The sequence below is a fragment of the Colobus angolensis genome, unplaced genomic scaffold, assembly GCF_000951035.1.
Source record: "Colobus angolensis palliatus isolate OR3802 unplaced genomic scaffold, Cang.pa_1.0 Scaffold230, whole genome shotgun sequence".
In the NCBI taxonomy this organism is placed as follows: Eukaryota; Metazoa; Chordata; class Mammalia; order Primates; family Cercopithecidae; genus Colobus; species Colobus angolensis.
Window position 1 is genome coordinate 4509757 of NW_012115489.1, and position 12421 is coordinate 4522177.

At 34.2% G+C, this 12421-nt stretch overlaps 1 protein-coding gene across 2 annotated transcripts in view; it reads right to left on the reverse strand.

Annotated features, from left to right (window-relative positions):
• The window catches only part of RICTOR (RPTOR independent companion of MTOR, complex 2), an 80474-nt gene that overhangs the window by 28067 nt on the left and 39986 nt on the right, over positions 1-12421 (reverse strand). For both annotated transcript variants that reach the window (XM_011944395.1, XM_011944394.1), the window contains exons 7-14: positions 12106-12173; positions 9024-9091; positions 5317-5399; positions 3159-3246; positions 2550-2640; positions 2372-2438; positions 1838-1918; positions 18-118 (exon numbers count right to left, since the gene is read on the reverse strand). In XM_011944395.1, coding sequence (XP_011799785.1) covers positions 18-118; positions 1838-1918; positions 2372-2438; positions 2550-2640; positions 3159-3246; positions 5317-5399; positions 9024-9091; positions 12106-12173 — 647 coding nt within the window. The remainder of the gene's footprint in view (positions 1-17; positions 119-1837; positions 1919-2371; positions 2439-2549; positions 2641-3158; positions 3247-5316; positions 5400-9023; positions 9092-12105; positions 12174-12421) is intronic.

The following is a 12421-nucleotide window of genomic DNA, read 5'->3' on the forward strand; positions in this document are numbered from 1 at the left end:
AAGCTCTGATAACTTACAGTCTCTTTTCCTTGGGAATATCAAAGGATGCAGCCATATTCATTAGGGTTGGCAAGCAGTGCAAATGATGGCTATGTGAATGAGGAAGAATTGTGTTTGCCTAAAATGAAGCATAACATTTTACATGAGTTTTCAGAAGTAGAAATAGTTTGTTATAGATTACCTGCACATATAATGCTGTATTCAAGACTATTATAAATTCTGAGGTTTTACTCATAAAATTCTTATTTTCCCCAATACATGCTTATTTATATCGTATCTACAATACTTTCAAAATGGATGAAACATAAAGATACACACATTATATTAACCATTAAGTTTCACAGATTCTTTATTATAATAATATGGTTTTCAAGTGATACCCAATTAAACTCAATTCTTAAATGACCAGAAGGGATTATATGTCAAAACATTACGGGACTCAACCTAAGTTATGTTTAAAATAACGTGTAAAATGCTAGATGCCATATCTAAATTTATGAGTTGACTTTAAGTTTTAAAAACTACTTTCTCAAAATAGGTTTGTCCCATATGCCATAATCTTTAAAATAAGGAATATTAATTTCTACTTTCCAAACAAAAACCTCACCACCCAACTAGCTATCAATGAAGACAAGTACATCAATCAAATGTGGAAGACAGAAAATGTAAGAATAATAAGCAAAATAACTAGCTCTTTTATTTCAAGAGAATTACAGAATTCTGGGTATGGGACAAGGGAAAAAGATAAAATGTATAGAGATTCCTTCATATAAATGCAAATAACTCTGAGTACTGGTATTCTTGAATAGGAAATGATATCTTAAGAATTAAAAGATAAATAATCAGACCTGAAAGCCTCTGACACTATATAATTTTTTCACAGATGGGCCAAAAAAGAACAGAGCAAGCAGCTAAATAATTCACTTATTTAAAAAAAGACAGTTAAATTAAATTCTACTTAATGCTCTTTATCTCACTCACATAGCCCAGTTGCTATGAAAGGGGAAAAAGGGTGGGGAGGAGGGGAAGAGATCAAGAAAGAAAAACCTAAACAAAAAACACCTGCTAAAAATAGCAAACTGTGACATAATTTCAAAAGATTTGCCATAGAATCAATATTTCCTCAATGAGTTTTAAATGGTTCTTTTTATTTTGTATTTTACTAACTAGTAAGTAATCTAAAAATATAGATGCCTACCTTGCAAACTATCAGGGATCTCTCATCGATTGATTTGCTGAGAGTAAAGAATTGTCAAGTCTTTCCTAGCTCCTACTTTCCAAAAGTTACTGTAATCACAAAATCATGATGAAAAGAAAAAAAAACAACCCATCTTCTGAACCTCAAACTACAAGTTTCTAGAAAAGACTATAATGCTCAACCAAGACTATATTTAAAGCTTCTGCACAAAGTTTTCTAAAATTCAGGCACTGACTACCACGTATCAAGTACATTCTTAGCAGACTGAAGTAGTATCTATAGTTTTGCAGTTTCTTGCTTCTTAGGAAGTCTTCCTGAGATCAATTAAGATTTACAGGATGAAAATGGCAACTTTGAAAGTGACTGTAAAAATCAACATTTCAGTACTTTGTATGTTGTATATTTATTCCATTTACAAAACCGATAGAAATATGTGTGTGTGTGCATGTGCACGTGTGCACATATGTATCTATCTCAGGATATAGTACCAAATGCTTTTTGTAACGCAAAGATAAACATTTATAAAAAATGCAAATTTATTTTTTTGAGATAATACAAAGCAACACCATTAAAATAACCTGTTTTATAAATTCAAACATTAAAGATATGAAACATATAATCAGAAGTTGCTAAACTTACCATATGTAAAAGCTCTCCTAAAAGGATGGTAGCTCTAACTGAGATATGATCATCACTGTTTGTTATCACTTCAACTAGGCCCTTTGAAAATAAAAAGATAACATGACTGTTGCAAAATAATACATATGAAAACATTTATGCATCAGATTTATTTTTCAATCTGCAAGTTTTTTTTTTTTTTTTTTTTCTGTGAGACAAGACTCTTGCTCTGTTGCCCAGGCTGGAGTGCAATGCCAAGATCTCAGCTCAGTATAACCTCTGCCTCCTGGGTTCAAGCAATTCTCATTCCTCAGTCTCCCGAGTAGCTGGGATTACAGGGGTGTGCCACCATGCGTGGATAATTTTTGTGTTTTTAGTTGAGACAGAATTTCACCATGCTGGTCAGGCTGATCTCGAATTCCTGGCCTCAAGTGATCCGCCTGCCTTGGCTTCTCCAAGTGTTGGGATTACAGATGTGAGCCACCATGGCTTGCCTGAAAGAATCTGTTAGAGAAAATAAACCAAATGGAATAAAATAAGGTTTATAAGTCTTACCTCTAAAAGTCCATTACGAATAAATGCAGAGAGTATCAATGCCAAATAATTATCCATGAGGTCTGGCCTGGAAAAAAACAGCAGAGAAACAATTTAAATAAAGTTTCATAGATTATACAGTCTAACATAAAAACCCTAATTCTAATAAACTGAAATCCTTTTTATATTTAAATTCTACCTGGATCTGGCACGATGAGGAAGAATAGTTTTTGCCTCAGCTGCCACAAAGCCATCTGAAAGCCTCCAACTGTCTTGGAACCTCCCAGGATCTAAAATAGTTAAAATACGGTAAGGAAAAGATTAGATATCACTGAAACATTTCAGATGAGTATAAAATCATCAGCTAGCCAGGCTACAAAGTTTAAAAAGTGCTGGTTAAATACCATACATTCAAAAAGATACAAACAAAAATTAGTTAAGTAAATATACGCAGATCTAATTTCCTTCATTTTGGGACTTCGGTACTTTAAGTCATTTGGCTCAAATAATGTAAGATGAGAATTAGATAATCTGAGGATTACATAGATTTCTTACTGTCTCCACTCTTCCTTTGTTGGCCCATTCCTATTAATTTAATTGCTCTAAGAGCCAAGGTGATAAAGAAGAAATTAAAATTTCTCAGTCTTAGGAATTTCAGGTTTTATTTTTATATTAATTTCCTACCACAATTATGCAGCAAGAAAAGAAAATGGTATTCAATATTTACTATTTCTCCTTTTAGGAACTTTGTCTCCATTAAATAAAAATCACAATATATGAAAAGATACAAATGTACTTCAATACTTACCTACACTGAGTAGTGCTTCTATGAACTCCTCAGTCACAACAGGTAGAGGAAGACGAAAGATATCATAAAGCACTTCAAGTAGACCTCGCTAAAATAGCAAACAAATACATTTCATTTATTTTTATGAAACAATTTAAAATTTTTAAATGTCCTAGTCACACAATTTTAAAAATGATAAAAACAGAACTGTTAACACAATGACATGCCACATAACAACATTTTAGTCAATGATGGACCATATATACAATGGTAGTTTCCTAAGATTAGGATGAAGCTGATAAATTCTTATTGCCTAGTGAAACTGTAGCAGTCATATTGTCTGTCACAGGGCAATATTACTCAACTGTTTGTGCTGATGCTGGAGTAAACAAACTCATTGCACTGCCAGTTGTTTAAAAGTATTATATATAGAATTATGTACAATTACATAATATTTGATAATAAATGACTGTGTTACTGGTAGTCCCAAGTAGCTGGGACTACAGGTGCCTGCTACCTCGCCCAGCTAAGTTTCTTGTATTTTTAGTAGAGACAGGGTTTCACCGTGTTAGCCAGGATGGTCTCGATCTCCTGACCTCATGATCCACCCGCCTCGGCCTCCCAAAGTGCTGGGATTACAGGCATGAGCCACCGTGCCCGGCCAGTCTTTTTAATCTTTTATACTGTATTTTTATCGTAACTTTTCTATGTTTAGATGTTTAGATACCCGAATTCCACTGAGTTACAACTGCCTACAGTACTCAATACAGTAACACGCTATACAGGTTTGCAGCTTAGAAGCAATAGGCTATACCACATAACCTAGGTATGTAGTAGACTATACCATAGGATGTTCACAGGATGAAATCATCTAACAGTGAGTTTCTTAGAACATATTCCTGTCATTAACCAATGCATGACTATACCATATTTTGAAACTGTATAAGGCCTATATTAGAGAAGGGATAACTAAATGCTTACTACGACATACATCACTTAATCTAGTCATTAAATTTTTCATTAACCTAATTGTGCAAAAAAGCAATTTTCCCAAGGTCATGGAGCTAACAAAAAAATAAATAAAACCAGAGGTTAAACCTCAGTTGGTCAGACTCTCCAAAGACCATGTTCTTTATCCACCTACAGGGTAAGAAGTGAATTACCTCAACAGTTTGTTACCTGCTTACAGATCTTTCCATTTATAATCATATCCTTTCATTTCCATTATCTAAATACTTTTTATTTCACATTTAAACAAGGCACACCTGGCTAATATTTTCTAATAATATTTTTCAGCTCCAGGTTTGGTTCATATAAGGGGAAGGGCAAAAGGAAGAAACAAAATTAAAACAAATAAAAACATTTAAGGAGAAAGGAAAAAAATCACTTTAAGAATTCTCTTTTCCTTCAAATTCAATTTCACTGTATAATACAAATTCTTACAAATAATTTAGAAATATATCTAATAAATATAGAAATATTTACAATTCCATTTTAATCAAAACCATCATTAAAATAAAATCTCACCACATATTACAAAACATAAGTTAGAACGCATAAATACATTTACTTTTTGTTAAATGTAGTCTGTAGTGCTTGAACCTTTTATAGTGAGAATGCCCGTGTGTGTTTACATTGTTTTAATGAATAAAGCATAATTAAGTTCATATTTTCAACTCAACTTTTGTTTTTTTGAGATGGAGTTTCGCTCTTGCTGCCCAGAATGGAGTGCAATGGTGCGATCTTGGCTCACTGCAACCTCCACCTCCCAGGTTTAAGCGATTCTCCTTCCTCAGCCTCCTGAGTAGCTGGGATTACAGGTGCCTGGCTAATTTTTTGTATTTTTAGTAGAGACGGAGTTTCACCATATTGAGGAGGCTAGTCTAGAACTCCTGACCTCAGGTGATCCACATGCCTTAGCCTCTCAAAGTGCTGGGATTACAGGCATGAGCCACCATGTCCCGTCTCGACTCAATTTTTAATACAGCTATTATTCCTAACAACAGCAATATTTTAAACGATTCCTATTATATTTAGGGTTTAACTAAGTAGTAAATACGTACTTGTGTATTTTAAAAATATGATACAGATCAACAACTAATGAGGAAAAAGCATCACCTGAAATAATTCCCACTGTTAAAGGTCCAGGAATGAAACAATCCTAGTAACTTTTACCTACCCTTATTTCCATATTTGGTATGCAAAGTACTCCTATTAGAGACTGGATCCCAGAGTTTCCAGGTTTACATAAATTAATAATACCTAAAGAGGATGTAAAGAAAAAAAAAATCACTGACATGATCAAAAAAATTTCTATAGCAAGGTATAATATAAAATCTGTTATATTTTTCCAGGCAAAATTATATGATTATCTATGATATTATTTGGTCATCATAAGAGCTATTATATAACTGAAATATATTTGAAGCATACTCCGTATTTCTCTATTGATTAGAGATTACCAGTAATTTCATCACTTAAATTCCATCTTCAGTATCTGTTTCATATCCAAAAAGTTCATGAGTCTGACTGCCTGATGAACGCTTCTCTGGGAGTAAGAACACGGGAGAAAATAAGATAATGGTCTGTCTCCCCTCTTTTAGGCTCCTCACTTTAAAGTGAAAAATTCTACTTGGCATTTATTATTTAGAAGTTCAATTCTAAAATATATTGAATGCACAATAAGCAATAGACTTCAAATAAATTATATGATTCAAAATTTTTAAGTTACAGAACTAAGTTGAACAATTTTAAACATTAAAATCATGTCACAAAAGATGTATGAATAGCCAATAAACACACGCAAAATGCTCAATACCATTAGTCATCAGGGAAATGCAAACTATATTAATAACAAGAAACCAAAATATACCTACTAGAATGGCTAAAATTAAAGACTTACAACACCAAATACTGACAAGGATGCAGAACAACTGGGACTCACATACACTGACGATGGGAGTATAAAACAGTGTAAGCATTTTGGCAAAAAGTCTGCCAGTTTCTCAGGGACACAAACATACATCCACTCTCAGACCCGGCAATTCCATTTAGGTATTTACTCAAGAGAAATAAAAACTCATGTCCACAAAAAAAGCTTGTATAAAATTGCTCAAAGAAGCTCTATCTTTGCTAAAGGAGCTTTGAATAGTCAAATCTAGAAACAGGTCAAATGTTCCGTAACAGGAGAAGGGCAAAAAAAAAAAAAAAAAAAACCCCAACAAAAACTGAAATGTTCATTGCATATTACTTAGCAAAAAAGGGGAATATATTACTGATATATACAATAACATAAATGAGTATCAAAATCATTATGTCAAGTGAAAGAGTCTTACAAAAAAGCCTTTGTATCAGTATGATTCCACTAAGTTTCAGAATAGGCAAAACTAAGCCACAAAAATAATGGTGGTTCCTTCTTGGTAGTACTGAGTCAAAAACTGACTAGGAAAGAGTATAAGAGAACTTTCTAGGGCAATGATAACGTTCTATACATTGAAAAGGGTTTGAATTACAAAGGTGTAAGCATTTGTCAAAATGCATCAAACAGTAGACTAATGATGTGTGCATTTCACTCTACATAAATTTTACCTCAAATCTCTCCCCCCGAAAACAAATCAGGACCATAAACAAACATCTAATTCTAGTTAATAATGTGCATGCTGCAGTGTTCAGGAGTGAAGAGGACTACGTCTGCAACTTCCTTTGAGATATATTAGAATAACACATATGGAATGATGAATGCCCAGGGGGATGGACAGATGGACAGATACATAATACAGCAAATACAGTAAAATCTAGGTGGAAGTATATGGGTGTTCACTGTATAGTTTTTTCAATTTTTATGTATGTTTCAAATTTTTCATGACATGTTAGGGAAAACATTCTTTAAAATGTCTTACAGGACTCTAAAGTTCCCTGTACTTCTAGCTAAGCATACAGATTATTTATGAACAGTCTCTATGTCCTCTATGTTTGATTCAGGATCAAAATTCAAATTAAAACATACTAGATAAGCTTATTTGCTTAAAGTATCAAAATAGTATTTCGCAAATTTTGATGTCTGATAGTAGTTTGAAAAATTACAGATAAGATATAGTCCCAAAAGATCGTACTCTAATATGGAAAACAGGCTGTTGTTGCATCTCATTTTTCAATCAGTTATTTGGAACTGGAAATACATCAAAGAAATAATGTTACAAGTACACAAAAGTTTATTTAACTTATAAACAGTACTACAGAATATAAATATTATTTAGGAAGTTATTTCCATGAGACAAATGCTTTCAAGATTTTAACTTGTAATTATGATATTTCTCTTCTTACTTCAATAGAAAGGTAAAAGACTCCCACCCCTCTAAGTTTCCTTCCTTCTTCTTATTTTGAGACGGAGTCTCGTTCTATCGCCCAGGCTGGAGCACAGTGGCACAATCTCGGCTCACTGTAACCTCCGCTTCCTGGGTTCAAGCGATTCTCCTGCTGCAGCCTCCCGAGTAGCTGGGATTACAGGCGCCCACCACCACACCCGGCTAATTGTTGTATTTTTAGTAGAGACAGGGTTTTACCATGTTGGCCAGGCTGGTCTTGAACCCCTGACCTCAGGTAATCCACCCACCTTGGCTTCCCAAAGTGCTGGGGTCACAGGTATGAGCAACCGCACCCGGCCCCACCCCTCTAAGTTTCTAATGATGACTCAGTATAAAAGAGCTCCAGGGGAAACTGAAACACAGTAGAAAGAATGTTCAAGAGCAATAAGGAAAGAGACTGACAGAAACAGAAATCATTACAGGAAGCGTAGAGTCTGTATGTAGGAAGAATAAGGAGATAGTAGCTAGGATGCAGGATAGAATTGATTTTTTTGGTAAGATACAAACAGCTCTAATGACAAGGAAGCTGAAGAGTGGTAAAGGAAGATGACTGTAACTACAGAAAACAAAGTATTGGGGAGCTGATGAAGTATTTTTAAAAAGTATGTATGACTGTTGAGTCATCATAGAACCCTATGGTTGTCCATCAGCGTAAGGAAAATAGGCATTTATGAGGTATAGCAAGGCAGAGCTTTTTACCAAGCTGCTAAGAGAACAGAGAAAATCCCTGGAAACATACTGGTTAGGGGCCAAGTGGCCCTTCCATACATATGGCTGGAGTAAACATTTGTACAGAAAAGGTATTTGTAAGTTAGGGTTACCTAGGTTCACAGAAATGTTTAGGTGAATTTCCTTTTTTTTTTTTTTGCTTATTGCTACTTCTTTTCCATGCTACCCCTTCACAATAATACAAAATCAAGAAGGAAGAAGATAATCATTAATACATTGGTACAAAAGTGATTGCGGTTTTTGCCATTACTCTCAATTACTCTTAACGGCAAAAACCCAATGTTATTAACAACACATTTAATGGTGGTATTATTTTAAAAATAGTATTTACTTTTTATTCCATGGAAAAATAAAACATGTACAATCACTCTTCTCAAGAAATTTGGAACTATTAATGACCTATCTTGCTTATTTTGTATTTATGACACTACACTGTACTTTAAGTAACAAACTTTAGTTACATATACAGCTAACACTCAAGTTTTGTAGGTTATTTTGGTAAAGATCATGCTTAAATTTTTTTAATTGTCCAGGTAATCATTAGCACAGTGACTGGCAAATAATTGATAAATATGTGTATACTGATCATAATATTAGCTAATTCCTATTGACTATTACAAATTTTCTTCACCGTATTTTAATAATTTTGTACGAATTCCTTTGGTTCTAATAATAACACACAAAGTAAGACTAGATTAGCATCTAAATTAGATGCTACAATAATAACTTAACATTTGAAAAAGCAGTCTAGTTTTTCTTCTTGGATGTTATAAAGCAATGTAGAGTAACCTACCTGCCCATGATCGGAATGTTGCTATGATTCCCATTTTACTGGCTAGAAATCGTGCTTCTCTGTCTTCTCTGTTGGGGGTGGGGGGCAGGGGGGAGAATCAATGAAATAAAATGTTAAAATGAGTTTTTTCCTGCTACTAAATCATAAGAGCTATCATTAATGTTTAAACATTTACACATAAAATTAAAACAAGACGTTAAAAAACACAAAGATCAGATCTACACTAAAGCAAATCAGGCAATTATAAACTGACTTTGAACTTAAATTCACAACATCGTTTAAGTCATAAATTCTGCTTTTCTACTCAGTTCTATATTCCTGCTCTCTCTGAAAGCTATTCGTAGATAAGATTTAATTAAGCATTAAGTCTGCTTAATAAGCATCTGTGGTACTAGGCTGCCCCTCAGCAAAGAAAATTATCACATAAACCTCTTAATTTTAATCACACGCACTCTTTACTTCACAATCTTTGCTCTAAACTTATTTGAACGTTTCCAACAAGCAAGTTCAACAACCTATATAAGTCACTGAAATGTTATGAAATAACTACATATTAACATCACCAGCTACTTTCTTCCTTGACAATATGTACCCAACTGTGTCCATTATTCCTTCCTCTATAATAGTTATGACAATTAATTAAGCAATTGAATTTTTTATATCTGTTAAACATTTTTCATGGTTGGCTTATGGCCAGTTTCAATACTTAATAGCAATTTTGTGTCTCTTTATTCATGTCACTCCAACCATCATGTCTGCCCTGTCGATTGTCTCTTTTTTCCTGTGCCACCTTTTTTTTTTATCTTTCCTGCTTAAATTCTTAATGGTTGTGAGCATACAGAAAATCACAGAACTGGGAAAAACAGCAACAAAAAGTAGAATGAATAAAGAGCAATGACAGAAAATCTAATTACAGATTAGTGAGCAATTACATAGTCTACAAAAGTGGATTGAAAAGCTCAAAGAAAAAGACTAAGCTATGTAGCACCAGTTAAAATGAGAAAATAACAGAAAAGAAAATGGGGGCAGGGGTGGCTTAGAAGGGAGAATCAGACACCTATGTTAAGCTTTCAGTGCTCTTTCTGTTGAAAAAGCTGGTGACATACATAGACTGTCTGGTAATCCATCTCTAATCTCTTAAACTTGTAATATTTTAAAAATCAGTCATTTCCCTGTTTCCTGGTCATAATGTACCCTTATTTACAGGCCTGATATCTACCTGCCTATATACTCCAGAAACTCAGAAGAAAGTATAGAACCAAACAGGAAAGGAAGGATTCTGATGGAATAGCCTCACCTTCCCAACTCTAAAAAATATCTAGGTTCACCTATTGTCCATCATCATACGCAGAATTCTATAAATGGCCCTATCCCACGATTCCATGACCTGATCTCTGGGTCCTGTGAACATGATGAGATATCACTGCTATGACTGTGACTATGTTTATGTTATATTGTCTAGTAGAGCATAAGACAGGGTATACATCACATAGCAGGCTTGATCTAATTAGAGAGCTTTCTCTAGCTGGTAGTCAAAGAAAAAGTCAGAGAGGCTGAAGGCACTAGAAAGATTCCAGCATTGTTGCCTTTGCAGAGGGAGGAGACTGCATGCCGAGGAATGTGGGAGGCCTAGAAGGTAAAAGTGGCCCCAGCTGACAGCCAGTAAGGAAAAAGGCATTGCAGTTGTACAGTAGCAAGAAATTAAATTTTCTCAACAATCTGAATGACCTTGGAAATGGATTCTTCACCAGAGCCTCCAGGAAAGAGCTGAGCCAGACTTCTGACCTATCAAACTGTAATCTAATAAACTGGTATTGTTTTAAGCCATCATGCTTATTGTTATTTGGTGTGCAGCAACAGAAAACTCATATACTCTCCATCAATAAGAGAATGTCTATAGAAGCCAAGAAAGGGTCTTACAAATTCCAATTCATAACTAAAGTTTGCAAGAATAAGTCTGAGAAGTCTTAGAGGACGTCTACTTGGATCTCTTAGCTTAAAGTAAATCATGGTATGTTAGGGTGTGATAATTGAGTTCACAATGATGGATGTGACTAAAGGTATGAAACCACTATTTTGTTTTTGAGACAAGAGTGTCACTCTGTCGCCCAGGATGGAGTGCAGTGGCATGATCTCAGCTCAATGCAACCTCCGCCTCCCGGGTTCAAGCAATTCTCCTGCCTCAGCCTCCAGAGTAGCTGGGACTACAGGCGTATGTCACCATGCCCAGCTAATTGTTTTTGTATTTTTTAGTAGAGACGGAGTTTCACCAGATTGGTCAGGTTGATCTCAAACTCCTGACCTCAGGCTGTCCACCTGCCTTGGCCTCCCAAAGTGCTAGGATTACAGAAATCAATTTTTAACGCAGGAGAAAAAATGAAAAACATTTCCCTGGCAATGTTATAGAATTTAGGGAGGAATTTAAAAACCTATACTATGTATCACAATAAGTTTATGTGGACAATAAACTAATTGAAGTGCAATAAAGTCTACCAGAAAAACACTAGATAACACATTTAATGGAAATGTGTCATTTGCAAAATCTTTACAGAGAGTGCTTTATTTGATCCCTAAATTAGTTTAAAGTTATCTCCAAATACCTAGTGAACATGTGCCTTTCTCTCCAAAAACACCCTGAAAATTATACTCTCATTTCTAGATAATAATCTTTACTCTACTCTCATTTATTTCTGTATTAAGCTTACTCTCAGAAGTCTACATATTATATCATTCTGCTGACTCAGTAAGTTAAGGTCACTCTTCATTCTACCTACTGTTATTTCATTCTTTTAGTTTTTTAATGTAATTATGCTAAAATACATACAATACAAAAACAATGACCTTGGTTTCTGTCACAGTCTATCATATATTTTTTGAAATAAGAAATTATTCTTTACATTTCTCAAAGCTTTAAATTTTTTAAACCATAGTAAATTATGAGAGAAATACAACATAATTCTATAAAACAGAAAATGTATTTAAACTCACATTTCTCTGGCTGTACATGCAATCATGCAAACCTAAAAGCTTTAGTATTAACACATACCTTATCTGAAAATTATTAGGAACCAATATTACTTACTTGAGCTGTCCTTCAGCTGTATCTGGACTATGTCTGTAGTGAAAATCAGTATAGGGTGCTAAAATTCTCTATTTAAAAAAAAAAAAAAAAAGGAAGAAGAAGAAAAGTCTTTATTTTACAATGCGTCCTTCCTGTAACAAACTAAAATTCATTCCATTTCTCTCTATCTTTAATGGGTTTACCGCCTGAGGGACTTATTTCTTCTAACTCATCGTCGGGGAACATGTTGGGTGATTTTTTTTAATGTACAAATTGAAGTTCTGAACTTTTAAATTGAGATTTAATATGTATCTAAAACTCATTTTCTCAAACTGAG